The sequence below is a fragment of the Pelecanus crispus genome, chromosome 1 (assembly GCF_030463565.1).
Source record: "Pelecanus crispus isolate bPelCri1 chromosome 1, bPelCri1.pri, whole genome shotgun sequence".
NCBI classification, from domain to species: Eukaryota; Metazoa; Chordata; class Aves; order Pelecaniformes; family Pelecanidae; genus Pelecanus; species Pelecanus crispus.
Window position 1 is genome coordinate 91011096 of NC_134643.1, and position 26093 is coordinate 91037188.

General features: G+C 48.4%; 1 protein-coding gene and 2 gene segments (V, D, J or C); 2 read left to right on the forward strand and 1 right to left on the reverse strand.

Annotated features, from left to right (window-relative positions):
* The first annotated feature begins 466 nt into the window (after positions 1-466).
* Positions 467-1233, forward strand: LOC142593434 (T cell receptor alpha variable 5-like). The segment is given in 2 exon segments: positions 467-509; positions 920-1233. Coding segments are annotated over 2 exon segments (357 nt in total).
* Positions 1234-3959: 2726 nt separating this feature from the next.
* Positions 3960-26093, forward strand: part of LOC104026803 (T cell receptor beta constant 2-like) — a 48539-nt gene continuing 26405 nt past the window's right edge. The window contains 3 exon segments of the C gene segment in view: positions 3960-4142; positions 4573-4870; positions 20318-20329. Coding sequence covers positions 4100-4142; positions 4573-4870; positions 20318-20329 — 353 coding nt within the window.
* LOC142597170 (trypsin I-P1-like) lies at positions 18139-21259 on the reverse strand. Its single transcript, XM_075727796.1, has 5 exons — positions 21220-21259; positions 20577-20745; positions 19731-19984; positions 19036-19172; positions 18139-18288 (listed from the first exon to the last, which is right to left on the reverse strand). The coding sequence occupies exons 1-5, from the start codon at positions 21257-21259 to the stop codon at positions 18139-18141; spliced, it is 750 nt and encodes a 249-aa protein (XP_075583911.1).

Genomic DNA, 26093 nt, shown 5'->3' on the forward strand with positions numbered 1-26093 from the left:
GTCCATGAGAGTCCTCAGCAGGCAGAATGCATGGGCTCTTGTGTCTTTCCTGGTCCTGCCTCTCACTGATGTTAATTGCTGTGCTAACAGTACTGCATAGAGGAAAAGAGGGGAAATGAACAAGCCATGGCTGGGGGAAAATGCAAGGGGACTATATATTTCCTTCACACCTCAGCTCTCAAGGACTTCAGAAGGAGAACTCTCAGCATTTCTCTGCCTTGCACACACTCAGACTCCCATGCAACCCCCTTCTCTCCCCACCCTCACCCCCCTGCATCTCTGCAGGGTTTATACTTTCCTGTGATTGTGTGCGTCATTCCCCAGTGTTCCCAGCCAGCCAATCCTTTCTCACATTTCATGTTCTGCCCAACCCCAATACGTCTCATTCTCACTCAGTGTTTCCTCTTCACATATCTCTGAGCAGACACAAAAGACAGGTCCCTGAAAGGACAGGGGCTTTTTCCCCATGGTTCCCCGATGGTTCTTTGTGGCCATGCTGGCCCCTATGGGTAAGTGAACTCAACTCATCCCTGAGCACCTACCTCAATTCCACTGCTGCTGTCCCAGCTGCATACCCAGTTGCTGACAGTGTTCCATTCCCCAAAGCTTCCTGTGCTGAGAATGGGCAATGAATGAGGTGGGCAGGAATCATTGAATCTCCTGCAATGGCTGTCTATTTTTTTCTTCCGTGCATGGTCCCCAAATGGTTCCTTTTTTGGACACAAACTGCCCAGGAATGTTTCTTGCCTATCGGAGAGAGACTGGAAACTCACCTGCTGATCTGAAGAGCTGTCCCATCCCTTCAGCTGCTCTCTAGCCTGTCCTGTTCCTTCTCACCCTCTTCTCTAACAATGCATGACTCCTAGTTCATGTTATTCCATTTTTCCTCCTCCTCAACACTCCTCCTTTTCCCTTCCAGTGTTGGCTCTGGAACAGTCGCCAGACATAGTGGTACGACAAGGCCAGTCCACGAATCTGAGCTGTTCCAAGAAGAAATCCTCCAGCACAGCTATGTATTGGTACAAGCTGCCTTTGGGGAAGGACTCCAGGCTGATCCTAGTGGCTTCTGCATTAGAAGGTGGTGAAGCAAATGTTGAGGAGGATCTCCGAAGCCACTTCAAGAGCAGTGCAATACAAGGAGACAGGATGACCCTCTTGATAGAGCATGTCTTTCTCAATGACTCTGGCATGTATTACTGTGCTGAGAGTGAAACACAGTGGCTAGGCTGCTGAGGGAGCTGAGCTCAAACCTCCCCCTGCACAAAAGGGACCTGCTTTCTTCCTTGTTGGTGCTGCACAAAGCAGGATTTCCACTCATTACCTCCTCTGCTTCTTAGCATTCCCTTCCTCCTCTTCTCAGAATCTGTGAGTTTATTTGTCCTGCTTTCTCTCCTTGCCACCCCACTCCTCCTTGCCTCCCTCTTCATTTAATTCTCATTTATATTACATTCCCTTCTGTCAACCCTTCTTCTCCTCTCTGCCTCCCTTTCTCTCCCCACCTTTTTCTTTCTGTCTCTCTTCAATCTGCACTCCACAGACTTCCTCTCACTTAACTCCAGCCAACCCTGCTCATCATTCTCAGTGTCAAACAGAACAGATGTTCACATGACAAGTTCTTGGTGCACCTTTAGATAAAGGCAAGGCCACGCAGGTGGTGTAATAGCTGGTACCAAGTGGCAGCTGCCCACATGCTCCTCCATTACAATGACCTGCCTGAGGTTATCCTGTGGCCAAGGGATATGTGCAGCACAGCACAGGCCTGTGCCTACTCAGGTTAACTGTTATGTGGATCACTCCCCCATGTACAGTGGTCTCTGGGTCAGGATCACTACCTTCCACCCCTTGAGCCACATACAGTTTACCTTTCCCAAAGATACTATATCAATTACAGATTATGTTAGCAAGCTGTGCAGCTAACTGAAAGTTTCCTGACAGGTTAGAGTGTTACCTCTGTCATAGCATACACCAGTGCGCAGCACAGGCTGGCATGGGACACTCCAGCAGGTTCCCACACTGCAGCTTCTCACGCTAACATACAGGCTTCTCAAGCCCTAAGCACAGGGCCCAACAGAGCAAGCATGGTCTGTTTGAGATCACTAACTCCTCAAATACCATGTGTTCTGCAAGGCTCCCAGTGCACTGCCCTGCCATCTGCACATCCCAGGGAACCCCATGGAAAATGGAGACATGTCCTTCCCATGGGCACATCAAGTACAGTGTCGTGGTTTAGCCCCAGCCAGCAACTAAGCACCACGCAGCCGCTCGCTCACTCTCCCTACCCCGATGGGATGGGGGAGAGAATCGGAGGAGTAGGAGTGACAAAAACACTCCTGGGTTGAGATAAGAACAGTTTAATAATTGAAATAAAGTAAAATAGTAATGATAATAATAACAATATAATAATGATAATAACAATAATAATATACAAAGCAAGTGATGCGCAATGCGATTGCTCACCACCCACCGACCGATACCCAGACAGTTCCCGAGCAGCGATCGCTGCTCCCCGGCCAACCCCCCCTCAGTTTATATACTGAGCATGACGTCATATGGTATGGAATAGCCCTTTGGGCAGTTTGGATCAACTATTCTGGCTGTGCCCCCTCCCAGTTTCTTGTGTACCTGGCAGAGCATGGGAAGCTGAAAAGTCCTTGACTAGCATAAGCAGTACTTAGGGACAACTAAAAACATCAGCGTGTTATCAACATTCTTCTCCTACTAAATCCAAAACACAGCACTACGCCTGCTACTAGGAAGAAAATTAACTCTATCCCAGCTGAAACCAGGACATACAGCTTCCTCTCAGCTGGAGTGCTGGGGGTGTTGTGGGGGTGTGGGGTTTCTTCCTGTTGCCTGCGCAATGTAGCCCACCCTCTTTGTTCTTTTCTCCCTTTTCTTTTGAGGAATCCAGGGTCATTCCTGAATCTCCTGTAGGCAGTTTGTGAAAATGAATGCAATGGGACACACTTGGACCTTCAACAGAGGGTCTGGAAGATGGAGGCATTGCTGCACCCTTCTGCTAAAAGGACACAGGGGAACTCTTCACTGAAAAGCCCATGACAGCCTTGAGCAGCCGGATTACTTGCTCTCTTGTATGGGCCAGCCTTCCACTGCCGTGCATTGCTGGGCTCACAGCCTGGCACAGACATGCAGAGGCTCTGTCAGGCCTCTGACATGCAGAGAGTGTGTCTGCACACAAACTGCAAGACTCACTTCCTGCCTGCAGTGATTTCCCACAGCCTTGGGTCAGTGAACAAGGCTATGCCCCATGTAGAGAAGACGAAGGATTTTATGCAACTCTGTCCATACTTGTCTTGCTGCTCCTTTTCAGAATCCTACAAAAAGGAGAGTATCAGCTCTTTTCTGGCATGGGGAAGGTAAGTCTGTACCAGCATATCCCACAGTGAATACCCTTCTCCTCAGAAATCACTCCATGGTGCAGTCTCTCAAGAGGCAGCCCCAGTGCAAAGCCAAAGGCAGCCTTTTCTCTCCTTGAGATCTCCCTTTGGAGGAAGACAAGAACATTTATAGAGCTCTTCTCTGTCATGCTACAATAGACACCAGGATGACAGGTCAGCAGCCTTTCCCATACCTGGGCAACATGACGAGCAGCATTGGGATAAGCAGAGAAGATTCCGCATTGCAGTTAGCAGGGTTGGGAGTCTGTGAGTGTGAGGGTGGCTAGAGATGAGACTCAGCTGAGGGGCTCAGACACAAACATGCATTCCTGAGCTCTCTTTCTCTTCCCTTCATTTGGTGCCTCTTTGTGCACCCCTGTGCTGTGCACACACTCAGGCTGCCGCACAGCCCAGTCATGCTCCTGTGATAATGCTTATCTCCCACCTGCACGTACACACACACATACTCACACACAGCAGGAAGTCAGTGGAGCAGGGTACATGCACCTCACGCCTGCACGCAGGTGTCATTCCCCACTGTTCCCAGCCAGTCAACTGCCTTCTCACATTTCAGGCTCTCTCTCACTGCCCTGCCCACCCGCAAAGAGAACTGTCTCTTCCTCTCTCAACCTTTCCTCTTTACACATCTCTGCCTGTGCTGCCACCACGGGCAGGTTGCTGGAAGAAGGTGGCCTTTCTCCATGGTTCTCCACTGGTTCCTTGTGGCTATCCTGGCCCCTGCGGGTAAGTCAGCTTCCCTTCCACTTGAACAGCAGCACTGGAGCCACTGCTGCTGCCTCAGTTTTGTGCCCAGTTGCTGGCAGTACCCCATTCCCCAAGGCTTCTAGGGCGAGGATGAGCAATGAATGAGATGAGCTTTTCCTCAACCTTAACTCAGAAAACTCTACAGATCTACAGATTTTTTTCAGTCCCATTTTAATACTTCAATTGAGAGCACTGAAGTAATTATTTTTTGAAACAAATTTACTATTGTATTTGAAGCTGGTTTCTGGGTTTTTTTTCTCCTGTGTGTCTCTCTCAAACAAACGGGACACTGTCCTGTAGCTTGCTGACATCCTTATGCCACCCCATCCCATGTCATACTTCAAGGATGTGTTTTCGTGTCCCCTTCAACGTGTTTCACTCCTCACATCTCTTTCCCTTCTCTTTCCAGGCCAGGCCCTTCAGCAATCGCCAGACGCAGTTGTCCGAGTGGGAGACTCTGTGACTCTGAACTGTTCCCAAAAGGGGAACGCATTCTCGAACATGTACTGGTACAAGCTGCCCGTGGGGAAGGATGCCACTCTGCAGCTGGTTGTATACTCAGTGCAAGGTGGCAAGGCAGAGATTGAGAAGGAATTCAAAAACCACTTCCAGAGTAATGGGACTAAGGACAATGGCTTATCTGTGGAGATAAATCACGCCCTACTCAATGACTCAGGCACATATTTCTGCGCTGAGCAGGACCCACAGTAACTCAAAAGCTGGAGCAGCACAGCACAAACCTTTGCATGCAAACAGGGATCTGCCCCCAGCACACACACCGCCCTGTATTTGACAGTACCCCATTTTCTCCTCTTGCCCTCCAGGTCTGTCTACTTAAGGAAAGTGGTGGTATTGTCTGTCTGTCTGCTGCCTGTTCTCTAATTTCTTTCCTATTCTTTCCCATCTCTGAGTCACCTTTTGACCCTCCTTTCTTCTTGTACTCACTGCCTTGCCTCATTTCTCTGCCATCCGTAGACTGCCTCTCAGTTTTCTCCTCTACTCACTTTCTCTCTGTCCCCATCCCCTTCCTCCTCTGTCCTCTCTCACACCTGTCCCCCCTCCTATTTCCTATATCCTCTTCCTCTTCTCCCTTTCAGCCTGTTACACTAACTCATGGGTAAGCAGGATGTGGAATAGTTCACAGAGCCCTTTCCTTCTCCCCCATTTGGAAAGCCAAGGCCAACCTGGAGTTGACTCTGGCAAGGGATCCTGGAACTGAGCACTCCTGTGTGTGCTCATGCGTCCACGAGATTTGAGGGTCTCCTGGGACTGCTCACACTGTGGTTTCCAAGAGTACAGGTGTCTCACTGGTAACCTGGGGCTCAGCACGCTTCCGTGCATGAGGGACTCAGTTCCAGAGCACTGGCAGGACCAGGCAACTGAGCATTTCTGAGTGCGCGCTGGTCCCTTGGCCCCACCAGGGGAAATGGGAGCGGGCACGCTGCTGTGCGCCAGAGGAGTGAGGCAGCCCTGGGACAGGGCCTGGTACTCAAAGGAGTAGGGAAACTTTCCAAACTGCCCTGCTCCAGGACCTGAGACACCTGCTCCAATTCTAAAGCCACACCTTACCCGAGTGGAGGGCAGCCTGGAAACCCTTGGATACCACCTCCCAATTACCTCTGTGAACCTTTGGTGTATTGCCCAGTGCAGTACAGCTTTCAAGAAGAATGGGGGAATGTTTGGACGAGAGGGTCTTTGTGGTACTCACATAGACTGCTTGTTCTCCATTAAAGTCATAGAATCATAGAATCATTTAGGTTGGAAAAGACCTTTAAGATCATCCAGTCCAACCATTGACCTAACATTACCAAGTCCACCACTAAACCAATTAAGGGCGGAGTAGCGATTTCATGTTTCCTGGCTTGGTGCCTGGATTATTTATAATGGAAGTAAAAACTAGGAATCACTAAGGTAGAAAAGGACCTCTAAGATCATCAGTCCAACCATCAACCCAACACCACCATGCCTACTAAACCATGTCCCAAAGTGCCACATCTACCCATTTTTTGAGTCACGTGTTAGAATTTATTACTCATTCCAGGCTGGAGATTTTTATTCAGAGTAACTTTTCTGTCTCAGGAAACAAAAAATGATTGCACAGTCTCCGAAAGAAGGAAGTATCTGGAAGATGTAACTCGGGACCTCTAGCGTGTCTCTCAGGAATTGCATAACATGTTGCTGCCTTCTGAAGAGTATCTAGATTGACGGCCCTTTTGTTTTTCAGTTCAAAATGTCTAATTCTTTCAGTCTGTTTTCTTTTAAGATTAAAGAAGAAACAAGGGAAAACAAGAAAGTACCAAGTACCAAGGCAGGTGTGGTCGAGCTTCCCAAATCAGGCCCCAAACTACTGGACTTGGGGAAGAACAGATGTAGGAAAACAGAATCATAGAATCATAGAATCATTTAGTTGGAAAAGACCTTTAAGATCATCCAGTCCAACCATTGACCTAACATTACCAAGTCCACCACTAAACCAATTAAGGGTAGACTAGACTAAACCATGTCCCAAAGTGCCACATCTACCCATTTTTTGAACACTTCCAGGGATGGTGACTCCACCACCTCTCTGGGCAGCCTGTTCCAATGCCTGGCTACCCCTTCAGTGAAAAACTTTTCCTAATATCCAAGTCCTGCCAAGAAAGACAAATGTGTGTTAATGCTGTCTGGTGATGGGAAGAAGGGGACAGCAAGTTATTCTCTGTGGAAGGAAGGTGCCCTCTGTCCCTTTTCCCTATGCAGACCATTTCACGGTTCAGGTGTCACAGGTAAACAGCTTTGCTGAAACCAATGCTGGGGTTCTTAAAAAATCCCTGTGATTTCAAAGAGATTCTAGGGGGGTCCCATCACACAGGATTCCAGTCTTAGATCAGGGCCCCAAGATTTGTCCAGTATGAGTGTCCTCAAGCCTTGACTTATGTCCAGTGCTCCTTACTCCATCACACAGAAGAGCTGAGCCCCCTTTCAGACACTGGGGCTGCACTCAACTCTACCTGGACCTCTCTGGACCAGACCAACCCAGCCCAGCTGCCCCTGCCCCCACTTGCCTTTGTCACTTGGTCAGGATGGCATGGGTGTCCTCTCTGTGCCCGCCGGGGCAGGAGGTGGAACCAAGGCCTGGGTCTCCCCCACATGCCACTTACATCCTGGCCATTCACAGCCATGATCCTGCCGTTGAACCTGCCTTTGCCCTGGGAAGACAAACGGATGTCAGTCACCCTTTGCCCACCGTGAAGCAGAGGCCACTCCATACACCTGCCAAGGGCCAATGTTCAGCTATCAGCCCAAACCTCTATTTCATTCTTTTGTCGTTCTTTCAGTCTATTGTTTCATTCTTTGCCATGGCACAGACAAACACAGACAGTATCTTTACACTCACACCAGTGGGTTGGAAGGCTCACAAATCACCTCCCAGGGATTCAGTTCTGCAGGAGGGGGTTGGCCAGCACCCAGGACAGCAGGTGCTGGTCCTTTAGTTCAGCTAAAAGAGCAGTTTTCAGGAGGGCAGTTTGCAGGCTGGCTGCTGAGTTCCAGGGCCACACACTTCTCCCTCCACAGTCAGCAGGGTGGATAGTGTGTCCCCAGCACAAAGCACAAGTCCATACAGGACTGGTTAATATTTGGCCCTGCGGTATCTAACAAGATTCCCGGACCTAATGCCAACAACCAAGCTTCAGCTGGGGTAAAGTGGAGCCGGTTGGCTCCAGCCATCCAGATCCACACTAGCCAGTCCGCGGGTGTTTCCCCTGCATCAGCTCAGTATCTCTCTTCCAGATCTCTTAATTCCAGCGCGGTAAACCCTCTAGTAGTTGCTGTGGAGGGAGGCGGGTTTTGTGCCCCCACAGATGTGCTCTGCTGTTCAGTCCTGATTACTGGTGCCAAGAGGGCAGGGAATCATCCTCATTATCACCTTGCCCTGAGGGGAGGGTATGCAAGTCTGCTTCATTCCAGATATCCCCATCCCAATCATCGTTATTTGTCTTTGACCCATGAAAAATCCCACTTGGAATTTCACCATCCCTCTTTCTCAAATTTTGCTCCCAGCTGTTGCCACTCAGCGTCTATTGTTTCATTCTTTGCCATGGCACAGACAAAATCTTCACACTCACACCAAACAGATTGCCTCAACAGGCACAGCAAAGCAGCTTGTGCTTGCCAACAGAACGCGTCCAGGAGAGATCCCACTTCTGACACCAACACAGTGTCAAGAGTCCCTTTGGATCTCTCAAATTTACAGGACAACCTGCTCTGTGATTTAAACTTTATTTCATGAGCTTATTAAGAAATACAAGAAACAAACACAACAAACCAGGGCTCAATCCCCTTTTGCCCAGACTAGCCTATCACATTATCACATCCACTTACTCAACATTCAAGTCACAAGGTTTCATAACTTATAACCTGTAACTCTTAAATTCTGCACCTATGGCGGGGGGTGGGGGGCGGGCGGCGGCAGTGGGGAAGGATTAGTTACCTAGCTGACAGTGAGAGTGCTCATCCTTTCTCCTCCACCACAGTGCAGGCATCCCACGTATCACACCAGGAAGCATGAGCACCTCAGCAGTCCAGCTGCTGTTGGATTCACTTCAAAAGCTTTGGGGGTAAGCTGATGTTTTACACCATCCAGCTTGGAGGCTTGGTCTATAGCATTTCCGCATTGGCGGATTCCAACAAAACTGCTAGACAAAAGATGATGGCTGCAGGAGCCAGCATTTTGTAGGGCTGTGTCCTGGTTTCGGCTGGGATAGAGTTAATTTTCTTCCTAGTAGCAGGCGTAGTGCTGTGTTTTGGATTTAGTAGGAGAAGAATGTTGATAACACGCTGATGTTTTTAGTTGTCCCTAAGTACTGCTTATGCTAGTCAAGGACTTTTCAGCTTCCCATGCTCTGCCAGGTACACAAGAAACTGGGAGGGGGCACAGCCAGAATAGTTGATCCAAACTGCCCAAAGGGCTATTCCATACCATATGACGTCATGCTCAGTATATAAACTGAGGGGGGGTTGGCCGGGGAGCAGCGATCGCTGCTCGGGAACTGTCTGGGTATCGGTCGGCGGGTGGTGAGCAATCGCATTGCGCATCACTTGCTTTGTATATTGTTATTATTATTATCATCATTATATTGTTGTTGTTGTTATTGTTGTTATTATTATTATTATTACCACCTTATTTCAATTATTAAACTGTTATTATCTCAACCCAGGAGTGTTTTTGTCACTCCTACTCCTCCGATTCTCTCCCCCATCCCATCGGGGTAGGGAGAGTGAGCGAGCGGCTGCGTGGTGCTTAGTTGCTGGCTGGGGCTAAACCAGGACAGGCTGCCTAAGGGCCCTTTAGCTCTTTCTGGCCACCTGCCTCAGGTGTCCCTGAGGAAGTGAAGGGGAAAGCTGATGCTCATTGGTCACAGCTGTTGCCCATGGCCTGATTGCTCTGTGCCTGTGGCCTCCGATCACTGTTTGACCCACCATCAAAGCTGTGACAGTACCAGTGAGACAGTAACTCCAGCATTGGCAGGAGCAAAACGAGACTCCGCTCCGCTGCTGTAGGAACCTCCTCCCTAGAAGCCTGCTCCCTCTCCTCTCTTTCTCAGTAAGAGAGCCAGGAGTAAAGAAAAGGAGCTGCCTGGCTCAGACTTTCTTGTGATGGTCGCACAGTTCCCTATCCCCTTGCCTGCTAGCCCAGCAGCTCTAGGACACAGCTCCCAGCACACACACCTAAACCAGAACAGGAGGGAAGGTTCAGGAGGAGCTGGTGTACGGCTGCAGGGAATCCCACTTGCGTATGGTGTTCATCAGTCCCCAGAGCAAATACCTGTAAGGCTCTTGCAGTGGTCTTCAAACATTTTTGAGCCCACACCCCCAGGCTTTGTCTTTACTACCTTGAGTCAGAAAGAGAACAGAAGAGCAGAAGCTGCCAAAGAACTTGCAGCTCATGGCTTGGACGGGCGTAGTCTTCGCTGGGTAAAAAACTGGTTGGGTGGCCAAGCCCAGAGAGTAGTTGTAAATGGAGTTAAGTCCAGTTGGCAGCCAGTCACGAGCGGTGTTCCCCAGGGCTCCGTTTTGGGGCCAGCCTTGTTTAATATCTTTATCGATGATCTGGATGAGGGGATTGAGTGCACCCTCAGTAAGTTTGCAGACGACACCAAACTGGGTGGGAGTGTCGATCTGCTGGAGGGTAGGATGGCCCTGCAGAGGGACCTGGACAGGCTGGATCGATGGGCCGAGGCCAACTGTATGAGGTTTACCAAGGCCAAGTGCCGGGTCCTGCACTTCGGTCACAACAACCCCATGCAACGCTACAGGCTTGGGGAGGAGTGGCTGCAAAGCTGCCTGGCCGAAAAGGACCTGGGGGTGTTGGTCGACAGCTGGCTGAACATGAGCCAGCGGTGTGCCCAGGTGGCCAAGAAGGCCAACAGCATCCTGGCCTGTATCAGGAATAGTGGGGCCAGCAGGAGCAGGGAGGTGATTGTTCCCCTGTACTCGGCGCTGGTGAGGCCGCGCCTGGAATACCGTGTCCAGTTTTGGGCCCCTCAATACAAGAAGGACATTGAGGTGCTGGAGCGTGTTCAGACAAGGGCAACAAGGCTGGTGAAGGGTCTAGAGAACAGATCTTATGAGGAGCGGCTGAGGGAACTGGGATTGTTTAGCTTAGAGAAGAGGAGGCTGAGGGGAGACCTTATCGCTCTCTACAACTACCTGAAAGGAGGTTGTAGTGAGGTGGGTGTTGGTCTCTTCTCCCAAGTAGTTAGCGATAGGACGAGAGGAAATGGGCTTAAGCTGCACCAGGGGAGGTTTAGGTTGGAAATTAGGAAAAATTTCTTTATGGAAAGGGTGGTCAAGAATTGGAACAGGCTGCCCAGAGAGATGGTGGAGTCACCATCCCTGGAAGTGTTCAAAAAATGGGTAGACGTGGCACTTTGGGACATGGTTTAGTCTAGTCTACCCTTAATTGGTTTAGAGTGGACTTGGTAGTGTAGGTTAATGGTTGGACTGGATGATCTTAAAGGTCTTTTCCAGCCTAAACGATTCTATGATTCCATGATAACTTCACAAATGAAATGTGTGCAGCCTTCACATTGGCACCTTCACTTCCATGGCACCTTTGGAACAGGATGCAACAGCTGTGTCATGGTGGAAAGCACACGGTGCGCATGTGTGTAGGCTGAGAAATGGAAAACGGCAAATGCAGTTGGGAGTGTCAGCGGAATTTTAATTTGCTGGGGGGAAGCCAGGGGTGAGCAAGAGAGGAAGGAAGCCCTGGTAGTGAAGAAATCAGGGAGAGCGTGAAGGCTTTGCAGAGTTGGAGGCTGATGTTATAGCAGAATGTAAGAAAGAACATGTAAGGTGTTTGTCGAAACCACTAAAACAGTGGTCTCCAAAAATTTTTGATCGCACACCCCTATCAGTAAAATATTTTTGAGCATGCGCCCCCAGTATGTGTATACTTAGTAATGGATAATTATATACCTATACTACTGAAGTTCTAATGCTTTCTTCCCACACCCCAGTGCATCGTCTTGCGCACCCCCAGGGGTGCATGCACCCTGCTTTGGAGACCACTGCACTGGAACATCGTAAACCAGGAGCCTGTCTCTGACCATTGATTAGAGATGCAAAGAGCAGAAGATGCAAAGCCCTTCCCCACACGCTCTCCTGGCCTCCAGCAACTGGGGACTCAATGTTCCTAGGTCAGATTGGATGTCTTTCAACCAGCTCCTCCCAGGCAGGAGAGACTTGGGAGGAGAGAATCAGCGGTCCCTCCACCACCACGCTCTGTGAGATGTACAGGGACTAGCCTCAGAAACTCCTCCGCTCTATGCTCCTGGGAGACTTTATCTCTGTCAGCCCACAGTCTCGCCAGGTTTCCCTTTCCCAGGGTCTTGCATCAGCCTGGGCAAATGTATTTACTTTATCTGAGTCCAGTGATGATACAGCTGACTGAAATACTTGAACTAGGAACATGGCTGTCTAGAAACGCAAGCCGCCATTGCTTGTCCGTTGATAATATCTAACACAGCTGCCCTCCATTCACCAATCCTCCTCCTTCCTGTGCCCCTGGAAGGCCGCCAGCATTGTGCTGCAGCTTCACTGGGTTAAGTGAGAGACTTGTTTGCAGCTGGAGATGTACCCCAGGACTGGGTTCACTTCAGAAGCTTTTGGGGTAAGCTGATGTTTTATACCTTCCAGCTTGGAAGGTTGGTCTATTGGTAAATGGGTTCATCTTTAATTTTCTTATTTACTACGTGGTAATACCTAGATCCACTTAACAGGTAACTTTTACTTCCTACCTCTGAGTACACAATATTGAGGAACCAGGATTTACAGTCCTGGCACCGATCCAATAATCAGGCCTCTAACACAGCAGGCTTCCCACTATGGACCTAGGTGGCTTGTTGTTCGTATTAATTTATAGGGAAGGTTTGCAAAGCAGGTCTCCCACCGCTGCCTCCTACCCCCAGCCCAAGGAGAGGAGAGGTGCCACAGATGCATGCTGGCTGCCCACAGTCACCTTTCTGGTTCTGCCATTGTTCTGAAAGCTTTTGGACTCCCCCCATGGAAGCACCTGCCATGGGTGGGGGTTGAGAGGTATGGGTGTGGGGGTGTGCATGCTCCATGCTTCCCTAGGGCATGGAGGATCTTGACCTTTCCCCAGACCCACCCTCTGAATGATATGAACCAGATTATACAGAGCCAGACCCCAGGGATACATGGAGCTAGGACTTGACTGTCCCTAGGAACTGATGTCCCTGTATTGAGCATGATGGCTCCTTGGATCCCCTCTTCGGGGACTCCAGGGGTAAGCAGTGATGCCAGACACCCTCTGCGGTGCAGTTCTCAGACACTCAGTGGGTAAACCCCTGACTAGCTCAGAAGCTCCTGTTATGTTCGCAAAGCGAACAACCAAGTGACTTCCTGGGAGCACAAGATGTTTGACTTGATCGCTGGGCTCCTAGGCCACTGAGGAGGCTCCTAAATCACTTTGGGCTCAGTGACATATCCCAAAGAGGAGTGCAGGGGACACCAGCTCTCCCTGTGACCAAGAGTAGGCACATCAGCAAAAGAAACAGACCAGGCAGGTTCTCCACCCCAGGAAGGTGGGATTTGGGATGGGGAGGCCTCCTCCTGTGGCTCTGCAAGCACAGCACACGATGTCCCACTCAGTCTGCAGGCAAGGACCAACTCTTCAACGTGGCAGATCCAAAGCCTCTGCTTCAATGCCCTGCCTCCTTCTGACCCCCTCTCAAAACGCCACCCTCTCCCCTCTTCCATTCCTTCCTGCTCCCCCCCTTCCCTCAGTCATACAATGCCATGGATCGTCTGTCCTCCCAGCAGAGACAAAATGGTGAACAGTGACACAAGTTCTTTCCCCCAGCTCATGTATTTGCTTTCAGCCATCCAGGGAGCTACAGGCAAGTATGAGCATCAAAGTCCACAGTACCGGAACCTATTCCTTGGCCCAGATGGTGCTTTGCAAGCAGGAGACGCTTCCATGCAAGTCAGGATGTCTGTCAGCGCACATATCTTTCTCCGGCATATCTTTCACCTATGAGAACCCAGAAGCGACAGAGCTTTTGAACAGCTGCTTTCAAGTTCCTCCTCATCCTTTCACCCATGAACAGAACCACAGAGCACTAATCTTGTAAAGCTGCATATCAGAGTGCCTCCAGAGCTCTGAGCCAGACTGTTAAATGTGAGTCTGACAAAGAATGAGAAAGCTTCTAGGGAAAAGGGAGGCATCAGCCCAAGGATGGGGTCATCTGGGAAGGATGCAGGTGAATGGATGTGGCTGTGTCCTGATGAAACAAGGCTTCATGGACATGCTGACCATATCAAGCTATGCAGGTCTTTCCAGCAGCACACTGCTTCTTATGTTACGTGCCATCAAGAGCACTGGACATTTTGAAGCGGATGCGATCCATGTGAGGGAAATAATGTCTCCTGTTCTACCACAAATAACCCACAAGGAGGAGGCAGGCATTAGAGGTAACCTTGTTCTGTGTCCTTGAGGGGGAATTCCTGCCCAGCTTCTTCCCGCTACCCTCACCCCTGAATAATAAGTCTCACGGGGAATTTTTCTTGGCATGGTCACTGGATCTCCACTCCCAGTCTAAGGCCAAGGGCAGAGTTTTTTCTCCCTTCAGAGCTCTCTTTGGAGGAGAAAGGTGCATTTGTGCCAAGCATTCTCTGCCAAGCTACAAGGCACACGAGGATCATTATGTCAGCAGCCCACTCTGTGCCTGGGGCAATGGCATGAACAGCATTGGGCTGCACAGAAATGATCCCACACTGCAGCTTGTGGGCTCAGGGCCTGTGAAGTTTCAGGGAGTCTGGAATGGAGTGACAGATGTGGGACAGAGAAGGAAAAACCATGCCCCATATCTCTGTCTCCTTTGCATAATGCCTCTTTTCTGGAGATCTCAGATGATGCGGAAGGAAGAAAGGAAAACCCCACAGCATCATGCCTGCCTTGCCTCAAACTCGGGCTCCCATCCAGCCCCATCATGTTCCTGTGATTGCACGCATGTGCATATACACATATAAAGACAGCTGTGCAGGGTTCATACCACCCGCTGCTCTGTCTGACTGTTATTTCCCACTGATCCCAGCCAGCCAACGACTTTCTCACATTTCAGGCACTCTCACTCTGCCCTGCCCACCCCGAATGTCATGCATCTCTTCCTTCCTCAGTGTTTCCTCCTCGCACTTCTCCGTGCCTGTGCTGCCACCACGAGCAGATTTCCATCGCTGACTGTTATTTTTTTCTGATTTCCTCCCCATTTGAAACATTTCTAATGCATTCACATTTTCTGTCAGTTATTTCTACTTCTCATAGACAGATGAGAAACTTGCCCATAGCTTTTAAACCCATCCCATCCCTTACCCCATCTAGATTTTGGGGGGGGTTTTTCATCCCCTTCCTCCTCAAATCATTTCACCTTCTGCCTACCCTCCCACTTCTTTTTTTTCCTCTTTTTTTTTTTTTTTTTTTCCTCCTGACAGGGTAGGTCCTTCAACAGTCTCCAGACACAGTCATCAAAGAGGGAGGGGCTGTGACTCTCAGCTGTTTCCAGATGAGAACCACATGCCCCTACATGCCATGGTATAAGCAGGCTCAAAGAAAGGATGGCATGCTGCAGCTGGTAGTGTTTTCAGTGGAAGGAGAAAAGGCAGAGTTTGAGGCCAAATTTCAGAATCACTTCAAGATCTGTAGGAGTATGGGCTATCGCTTGTCCTTTTCAATAGATTTTGCCTCAGTGAATGACTCTGGCAAATATTGCTGTACTGAGATACACATTGATTCAGACGCTGAGGAAGCTGAGCACAAACCTCTCTGTACAGAAAGTGATCTCTTGGTTGGGGAGATTCTGCCTCTGCTTTCTCTTGGTATGGTCAGCTGGCCATTGCCCACAGAGTTGAGGCCAGGCGTCCCTGCAGAATCAGTTTGGGAGAGTATGGGTTTAACTATAATTTTCCTCACACCATCACAAGATGCAGCCTCCCCTCTTTTTCTGTAGAGAGCAGAGTGGGGAGTGATGAGACAGGGTTATTTCCAAATGTGAATGAGAGCCTGATTGTCAGGGATCTGCACCAGGTATTGTCTCTGCGGAGAAGTATGTCGGATGCACTCGACCCCTTAACCAAACTAGCGGTAGTTTGGTACGGGCTCCAAAGGAGATAAAGGTCTAAGCCATGACCGGGCCAAGAACTCATTTAGTTCCAATGTATTCTCTGAAAACCCACAAAGGAGCAGAGTGACACAGTGAGCATCGATGCATACGAGCTTGGAACACTGATCATGTGATTAACACATGAATAGCGTGTGGCTTTTCCAAGACTCATTTATCAAGGAACAAAGTTGTGGGTACAAGGAGTCTCGTGCATACCTTTTCCATTGCATGCAGTTTGACTACAAGCCAACCACTTTATTCCATAAATATGACAGCCTAAGTGATCCTTCTTTCAGCTCTCCCTGCTAAGCGGTTGGCTGCATGGCAGTGATCTCCCCTTGAGATGGGACACCTTTCAAGGTTGCTCCTCGGGGCAGAGAGACCTTTTACCAACAGCAGATCTTTGGTAAGCGACCAATATCGTGCATAACCTGGTAGTATGGTAACTTTGATTTGTGCCCTGGTAACTTTGATTTATGCCTTGGTAGTTATGATCACTGTTCAAATGATTGCGCCATACAGTAGTAGAGTGAACCTTGCCATTGAACTTTGTTAAGTCGCACTTTTACAACATCGTGTTAAAAGCACTTTTGCTAATACCTTTGATGGTGAGTCTTTAAGAGCTCTAAATCACCCATTTGTGACAAACTGGCATAGTCGGCAGAATCCTAAATCAGGATGTGCAACAAGAAGCTAGGATCTGCAGAGTGCCCAAGGCCAGCTGCGCTCCCTGGAACCATCCAGAGCCACTGGAAAAGCTGAGGACATTTTGTGGAGGGAAAGAACCTACAGATGTGTGTGAGGTAGTGAAACAGAGCTGATGCTGGAGGGAAAGATGGTAATGCAGCCCCAAACCACCTCTTGTACTAGGTGCAAAGTGCGTGGCAGAGTTCAGCTTGCTGACCATGACACAAACCTCAGTTCATTGGCAGCACTGACACCTTGCAGGCTGCAGGGGATCAGATCCTTCCCTCAGTGCAAGGGAGGGAAGGCTGCAGAAAGAGAATCATAGAATCATAGAATGCTTTGGGTTGGAAGGGACCTTTAGAGATCACCTAGCCCAACCCCCCTCCAGTGAGCAGGGACAGCTTTAACTACCTCAGGTTGCTCAGAGCCCCGTCCAACCTGACCTTGAATGTTTCTAGGGTTGGGGCCTCTGCTACCTCTCTGGGCAACCTGTTCCAGTGCCTCACCACCCTCATTGTAAAAAGTTTCTTCCTTCTAGCCAGTCTAAATCTACCTTCCTTTAGTTTAAAACCATTACTCCTTGTCCTGTCACAACAGGCCCTGCTAAAAAGATTGTCCCCATTTTTCCTATAGGTCCCCTTTAAGTACTGAAAGGCTGCAATAAGGTCTCCCCGCAGCCTTCTCTTCTCCAGGCTGAACAACCCCAATTCTCTCAGCCTGTCCTCAATAGGAGAGGTGCTCCAGCCCTCGGGTCATTTTTGTGGCCCTCTTCGGGACCCGTTCCAACAGTTCCATGTCCTTCTTGTGCTGAGGGCTCCAGAGCTGGACGCAGTACTCCAGGTGAGGTCTCACCAGAGCAGAGTAGAGGGGCAGAAATCACCTCCCTCGACCTGCTGGCCTCGCTTCTTTTGATGCAGCCCAGGATACGGTTGGACTTTCAATTCCATTGCCGGTTGGGGTTGGGAGGAGTTAAAACCAGAACCCAGGAACATCTCTGTCCTTTTGACTCTTCCAGGGCAACTGAGCAAGCCCAGCACGACCAGTTAACTGACCAAAAAAGTCCAGACAGCAGCCCCTGTGGCACTGGTTCATGAGGAGAACAAGCCCTAGCAAGAGGTTGTTTCATTCACCAAGTAGAGCTTTCAGGGAGGTTCCACTAGACAATGTTCATTCATGTTGTTGGGGATGGGAATGGGGGCGATGGAGAGTGTTTGTGTTGCTGCCTACTGTTTTCTACAGTAGGACTATGCTGCCTGTGTGATTCAGTGCACTCTCTCAGCTGTTTTAGGCAGCTTTGTGGCACCTGAGTACATGCTGATAAACAGAAAAGATGTTCTGCTCCAGAAATGGCTGCCTGTAACTGACTGAAGCACCCCTGAAGATGAGTCTGCAAAATGTTCCAAGATCCTGCTAGTTGAGAGGCACTACAAATATTAACTATTTCCCCCAGAGTGACATTCCCTGCCTCTGTCCTCCATATCATAGCCTATGGAATTACCCAGAGAAATGGTGCACAAAGAAGGGGTGCCTGAAAGTCTTTATTTTTTGATAGTTTTTGTATGTCTAATCCCAGAACAGAAGAAAACGATGAGGAGAAAAAGCAGGTCACATAGAACGAGAGTGTCTCAGTTGTCAGACATAGTTGCTTTGATCCAGGAGACATAATTGCAAACCTTAGTGTAAACCCCGGGATAGCCTTTCTGCGCACATCCAATACCCCAGGAAACAATGCCCTGGAGCTGCCCATTGCAGACTACTGGACCACCGGAATCCCCCTGTGCACATAAAGGATACAGTTATTCAGCAAACGGCGTCAGCGTAAGTGATGAGCCAGAGATCCCAGAAATCACTGACATTCGAGGGAGCTCAGTTGGGCTTTTTCAACACAGAACTTCTACAAAGGTCATTTCTGATTACCACTCTACACCTGATGCTACTGTGCCTTACTTTAGCTCCAAGGACACCACAGCTAAGGATGAGTCAGCTGCCTATTTTTGACGGGTGCAGTCCTTGGCATGTGTGTCCCAGGATATGTGTGTCTTAAACATTAGTCTGCCAAATATTTCCGTGGAGCTAGGCACATGTGAAATGCAGAGCAATTGTCAGGTGTGTTCATTTTCCAGACTGCCTGGATCCCGGCATACTGGCTATTTCATTTTTGGTGAGTCCAAAACTAATGTTTGTGTCCTAAGCTCTAAAGTCACCATGATTACTGTTAACGGTCTGGTGCAGCACTCCTCCATTTTCAGAAGCCTAAGGTGCAGGAGGTGGCATGGTCTGCTTGTGGAGAATTAGGGCAGAGGTATTCACTGTCTCAAAAAAGGGACAATGACTAACTGAGTGGAAAAAAGCCTGGCCTCATTCAATAAGCAACTCTCACCCTAAGCCTCCACTGTTGTTCAAAAAACCAACATTCAGACATGCCAGTGCAGTGAGTATAGCAGACTCTCTAATATGATGGCCTCCTCTACTAGCAAAAGGCAGGAGAGAAACATATGGGAAAGGAGAGGCAGATGTTTTACCTGGCAGGAGTCTTTTCCTCCCTCTATGAATCCTACACATATCATGTTCTTGGTAATTTTCCCAGGGTAGGCTTTGGTGCACTCGCTTGAGGAGAGTACAGGAGCCTTCAGACACTGCAAGGTATCTGGATATGGATCTACAAGAAAACAGGGAGAGATGGCTGATGACATCTCTGAGTTAATTTCAGAGCCCAGAGAAGATCTTTCTTAGCAGAAAAGTAATCACTGAACATGAGACACAAGTCACCATCCACACCTCTGACCACTGGTGTAAGAGAATGGAGCTCTCTTGTAGTGATTTTAGTGATTTTAGATCCACGATCACAGATTTTGATCTTGTTCTCAGGGAACTGACAACTCTGTTGACATTAGTTAAATTGCTAGTGCTTGGCACTGCACAGCTGATAGCACCAGGCCACAAAATCTGTGGCACTGTGAACATCCTGGTGAAAGGCACATAGATGATTTAAGTGATTCCATGTTCATAACACAGAACACGAGGAAGGACCTTGTAAAGGCTTGCCTTTAAAGCAGTTAAATGGTAATGGTTGCTGTCCTACACAGACTGATCACTCAAAGAGGCCTGTCCGGCAGCGCTTCTCCGTGCTTTACCCTGTACTGTTTGGAGGTAATTGTGGGGTCTTAGAGTGTCTCCCAGGCCCTCATGATGCTGTACATTCCCACAGAGTACTCACCGACATCGCTGAGTGTGTTGCCCCAGCCAGAGATTAGGCACGTGGTGCCTGTGGCCACACAGCCAGTAGGCAGAGGAACTGTTTGGACAGCTCGGTTGAGCTGGGCTGGTTGGGCAAGCTTGATGAGCATAATGTCATTGTCCAGTGTTGCGGAGCTGTAGCCAGAGTGGCGGATGACTTTAGCTGAACTAATCAACTGCTGTGTCGATTCCGTGAGTGCCAGGTTATTTTTCCCGAGCTGCACTTGGATGCGACTGGAAAAGAGAAGGAATGGCGTATACTTTACTGCTACTGACAGGTTACAAGGAACCTGCCTGTCCCCATGTGCACTCGCTTCAACATCGCTATCGTAGTAGCTGTTTTCATGGAGGTTATCCTTCTTGTTCTGCAATAAGTCCCCGGGACCCACACTGAGATCTTGCCCACTCCCAGTGCAGGTGGTGAATTTCTGCAGGTTTATTTTTTTGAGCTGGGACAAGTTGAATATATAGCGGTGCTGGAAAAAGGCAAACGGCAATCACCCTGACCTCATTCCTCTTCCTGTTCTCCAGTGACTAAGTTTTAGTAAGATTAATGCAATTTATAAGAAATCACAGCCCGTAACTCATTGCTAGATTATCGCATTGTCATTTCAGAAAGTGATCTGTGTTCACAGAAACGTTTGCAGAAGTGGAAAACCCCTTATGATGCCTCAGCCCAGCTTCCTGAATGAGCCACCCGTTCCTTGGTTGTCTCCTGTCAGAACAGAATCACTTACATATTTGGATCTCACAGCTCAGAATTCCTGCTAGAAGTGAACTGGAAAAAAGAAGTACGTTACAGAAGAATATATTTTTTTCCACTCACGACTTGTAGCAGTGAGCAGCTGACAGGACCCACTGGCTGTTGATGAGGGAACCTCCACAGAAGTGATACCCAGAATTCAGGGACACCTGATAGGGGACGGAGTTCGCTGCACAGGTGTAGCCTCCCACAATCTTGTCATCATCATCATCAGCATTGATGGGGAAGGCAACTGGGAGATAAGAAGTGGCATATGTCAACATCTGGCATAAAGGAACCTTGCGCCCCTGTGACCGACTGAAGCATCTCACTTGTAGGCTCTACTTCTATAAAAACTCGCAGTAGCAGTGGTGGGCAAGCACTCGCCCACAGTCCAGAAATTTACAGCAGCTTTAGGACTTCCTGGGCCAGAGGTGTTATCTTCATACTTCATAGTCCTTAAGAAAGGGACAGTCTTTTTTTGAAGCTATGGGCACATTCAGTATTCCTGGGTCAAGAACCCCTGTGAAGGCATTCATTCCCCATTTTGTGACACAAGCAATTATGAACAGACAGCAGGCAAAAGAAGTTGCAGTGCTCTGCCTTAGAACTTTTGCAAGTTGAAATTGCACTTCACTTTCCTGCAATTTTGCAGGAAATTTGCAAATTTGCTCAGAAAATGAGCTTCCTTATAAATTACGAAAATAGAAGGAAAAAATATACTCACCAGACACACCAAGAAAGGTGACAAACAGTATGTATTTCATGATCTTGACACAGCCTCAAGCCCAGACTGGTGGACTGGAAGCGTGAGCTGCTAGAAATACATTTTTTTAAACGGCCTTATCTCCAGTCCAAGGTTTTCTCCAGACAAAAAGTACACAGTGGAAAATTTGAAGATCCATATGTGGGCATTAACAGGCACTGGTAGAAAGTACAAATAACAGATCAGTTAATCATAAACCTTTCCTAAGAGAGAGAGCTATTTTAAATTATTTCAGAGGACAGCCTTCAATTTAAAAATACATTTGGGCTTTGGAAGATGTGTAGTTGTTTGCCTGTCTCATTCTTATACGCAGCACCTGTTGAGAGCAACTCTCAAACCCCTTTGAGATTCCTCTGCGCTGATGGTGTCATTCTTAAAAATGCAGTTTTTTTACCAGAAGCTGAGTATTGTAGGTAATGGACTGTAAGATACTATGCATTTATTTTGAAACAAAACCAAAACCAAAACCTCTCAGTATTGTTAAGTTTATTTTAGCAAATTCCTTTTCTTGAGTAATGTGTGTGTGTGTGTGGTTTTATCATACAGAACACCGTGTTTTCCCAAATAAAATTATTCAAAAGTAATTTCAATAGGTGAGTATGAAGAAACTATTCTGTGCCCCCCATCACATCCAAAGTTAAATTCTTCAAATGTGGGAATGTGCACCGTATCTGTTTGAAAGCATTTCTCTCTTTCCTAATTTCTCTCACCTAATCTATATGATAATATCGGCCTCAGTACCGAACCACATTTTTTATTTAGCTTTGGAATGTTCTATAGAGACTCATTTTTGCCACAGAGGAATTTGAGTATAACATTGATGTTTGTGGATGTAATGTGTACGAACAAAAATACTGTGAACACAAATAATGAGATCTCCTCAAATCCTTCTCTGAAAGAGTGACAATTTCCATCATGATGCTGAGTTTGCTAAGGCTTAATGCATTTGATGAATAATCATTTTCTGAGCAGCTGCCAACTTCATCATGTTAGCTCCTGAAAGTCATGGGATGACCTCAAGTGACTGTAAACAGAAGTCCCTGGAGGACTGGTACCCACAGTGGCACTGTCCGGATGGAAATCTTCCTTCATGTTAAAAGACAAGTCCAAGGCCAGGGACTCCTCCAAGGAGCTGCATGACTTGTCTTGGGCTTTAAACTGGTGTCAGTGCACAGTTTTCTCACAAATATGTTTTATCCTGAGAAACAAATAAGGATTAGAAGCTTCCTGTGGAAAAGGGAAAGATCTGTAATAGTACTAAGCATGGCAAAAATTACCAGAGCTATCTAATCCCATCAGAACTAAGCAAAGCAAAAACAATTCCTAATCTACAATACTGCATAATTTGATCTCCCTGTGTATTTATAATTTCTTTGTCCAAAATGTGCCATTGACATAGAGACAGGCTGTCACCAGATACTTTAAAACAGTATTTTTCCTGAACCAAAACTCTAATAACCTATTAGGTAACACTTAAGCTATGAAAGACAGCTTCCTTTTTCTTCTTTTCACAAGGTTTAATACTTGGTTTAGTATGGACCCAAATTTCAGGAAAATCCAGTAATTCAGGGTCTGAACCGGGAAGCTTGACCATACCTGCCTTCATCTTGGTATTTTTTTGTTTTCCCTTGTTACTTATTTAATATACTCCGATCTTTAACTGATCAGTTATTCTTAACAGTAGGAAAGGCGTCATATAGGGCTGGTTGGCAATCTCCTTGAAGAAAAAGGTCTCTCTGAGACTCTCTATGCTACTTGCTTAAATCAACAAGAGGACAGTACTTGCCTCTTCCCAGGCTACTGCCAGAGCTCACGGCAAAAGTCCTGGGTCGTACTTCCTGTGGTTCTTGTGTTCCTAAGTCCCTGATGGCAGACCTCTAGTGAACATACCTCACCCAAGTCCCTCCCATTCTCCTATCTGTCTCCCAGGGGTCCCTTCTAGAGGCTCCTGTGAATCCCAGAACTCCAGGATGCGTGCCAGCAGGGCAGCTCATGCAGCAAACTGATCTCAAATGAAGGCAAACGGGGTGTTTGTGATGCACAACTCAGAGGTCATCCAGCAGACAGACTGCTTCAGAACAGCCCTTCAGGCCTTTCAGTGAGAGCTGTGAAGGACAAACTGACTCCTTTGCATTCAGGTTGAAATCAGAACACCTCCCCACGCCCCTCCTTCCCTTCTTTAAGATGACAAATCCCTACCTGAAATGTAAATACCCTCTTCCTCTCAATGCTGTTGGACATGCCTCAGACCCGTTGTAAGGTTTTTCTCAGGGTCTTTTCAAAAAATACATGCTGGGGGTACATCTCCAGCTGCAAACAAGTCTCTCACTTAACCCAGTGAAGCTGCAGCACAATGCTGGCGGCCTTCCAGGGGCACAGGAAGGAGGAGGATTGGTGAATGGAGGGCAGCTGTGTTAGATATTATCAACGGACAAGCAATGGCGGCTTGCGTTTCTAGACAGCCATGTTCCTAGTTCAAGTATTTCAGTCAGCTGTATCATCACTGGACTCAGATAAAGTAAATACATTTGCCCAGGCTGATGCAAGACCCTGGGAAAGGGAAACCTGGCGAGACTGTGGGCTGACAGAGATAAAGTCTCCCAGGAGCATAGAGCGGAGGAGTTTCTGAGGCTAGTCCCTGTACATCTCACAGAGCGTGGTGGTGGAGGGACCGCTGATTCTCTCCTCCCAAGTCTCTCCTGCCTGGGAGGAGCTGGTTGAAAGACATCCAATCTGACCTAGGAACATTGAGTCCCCAGTTGCTGGAGGCCAGGAGAGCGTGTGGGGAAGGGCTTTGCATCTTCTGCTCTTTGCATCTCTAATCAATGGTCAGAGACAGGCTCCTGGTTTACGATGTTCCAGTGCAGTGGTCTCCAAAGCAGGGTGCATGCACCCCTGGGGGTGCGCAAGACGATGCACTGGGGTGTGGGAAGAAAGCATTAGAACTTCAGTAGTATAGGTATATAATTATCCATTACTAAGTATACACATACTGGGGGCGCATGCTCAAAAATATTTTACTGATAGGGGTGTGCGATCAAAAATTTTTGGAGACCACTGTTTTAGTGGTTTCGACAAACACCTTACATGTTCTTTCTTACATTCTGCTATAACATCAGCCTCCAACTCTGCAAAGCCTTCACGCTCTCCCTGATTTCTTCACTACCAGGGCTTCCTTCCTCTCTTGCTCACCCCTGGCTTCCCCCCAGCAAATTAAAATTCCGCTGACACTCCCAACTGCATTTGCCGTTTTCCATTTCTCAGCCTACACACATGCGCACCGTGTGCTTTCCACCATGACACAGCTGTTGCATCCTGTTCCAAAGGTGCCATGGAAGTGAAGGTGCCAATGTGAAGGCTGCACACATTTCATTTGTGAAGTTATCATGGAATCATAGAATCGTTTAGGCTGGAAAAGACCTTTAAGATCATCCAGTCCAACCATTAACCTACACTACCAAGTCCACTCTAAACCAATTAAGGGTAGACTAGACTAAACCATGTCCCAAAGTGCCACGTCTACCCATTTTTTGAACACTTCCAGGGATGGTGACTCCACCATCTCTCTGGGCAGCCTGTTCCAATTCTTGACCACCCTTTCCATAAAGAAATTTTTCCTAATTTCCAACCTAAACCTCCCCTGGTGCAGCTTAAGCCCATTTCCTCTCGTCCTATCGCTAACTACTTGGGAGAAGAGACCAACACCCACCTCACTACAACCTCCTTTCAGGTAGTTGTAGAGAGCGATAAGGTCTCCCCTCAGCCTCCTCTTCTCTAAGCTAAACAATCCCAGTTCCCTCAGCCGCTCCTCATAAGATCTGTTCTCTAGACCCTTCACCAGCCTTGTTGCCCTTGTCTGAACACGCTCCAGCACCTCAATGTCCTTCTTGTATTGAGGGGCCCAAAACTGGACACGGTATTCCAGGCGCGGCCTCACCAGCGCCGAGTACAGGGGAACAATCACCTCCCTGCTCCTGCTGGCCCCACTATTCCTGATACAGGCCAGGATGCTGTTGGCCTTCTTGGCCACCTGGGCACACCGCTGGCTCATGTTCAGCCAGCTGTCGACCAACACCCCCAGGTCCTTTTCGGCCAGGCAGCTTTGCAGCCACTCCTCCCCAAGCCTGTAGCGTTGCATGGGGTTGTTGTGACCGAAGTGCAGGACCCGGCACTTGGCCTTGGTAAACCTCATACAGTTGGCCTCGGCCCATCGATCCAGCCTGTCCAGGTCCCTCTGCAGGGCCATCCTACCCTCCAGCAGATCGACACTCCCACCCAGTTTGGTGTCGTCTGCAAACTTACTGAGGGTGCACTCAATCCCCTCATCCAGATCATCGATAAAGATATTAAACAAGGCTGGCCCCAAAACGGAGCCCTGGGGAACACCGCTCGTGACTGGCTGCCAACTGGACTTAACTCCATTTACAACTACTCTCTGGGCTTGGCCACCCAACCAGTTTTTTACCCAGCGAAGACTACGCCCGTCCAAGCCATGAGCTGCAAGTTCTTTGGCAGCTTCTGCTCTTCTGTTCTCTTTCTGACTCAAGGTAGTAAAGACAAAGCCTGGGGGTGTGGGCTCAAAAATGTTTGAAGACCACTGCAAGAGCCTTACAGGTATTTGCTCTGGGGACTGATGAACACCATACACAAGTGGGATTCCCTGCAGCCGTACACCAGCTCCTCCTGAACCTTCCCTCCTGTTCTGGTTTAGGTGTGTGTGCTGGGAGCTGTGTCCTAGAGCTGCTGGGCTAGCAGGCAAGGGGATAGGGAACTGTGCGACCATCACAAGAAAGTCTGAGCCAGGCAGCTCCTTTTCTTTACTCCTGGCTCTCTTA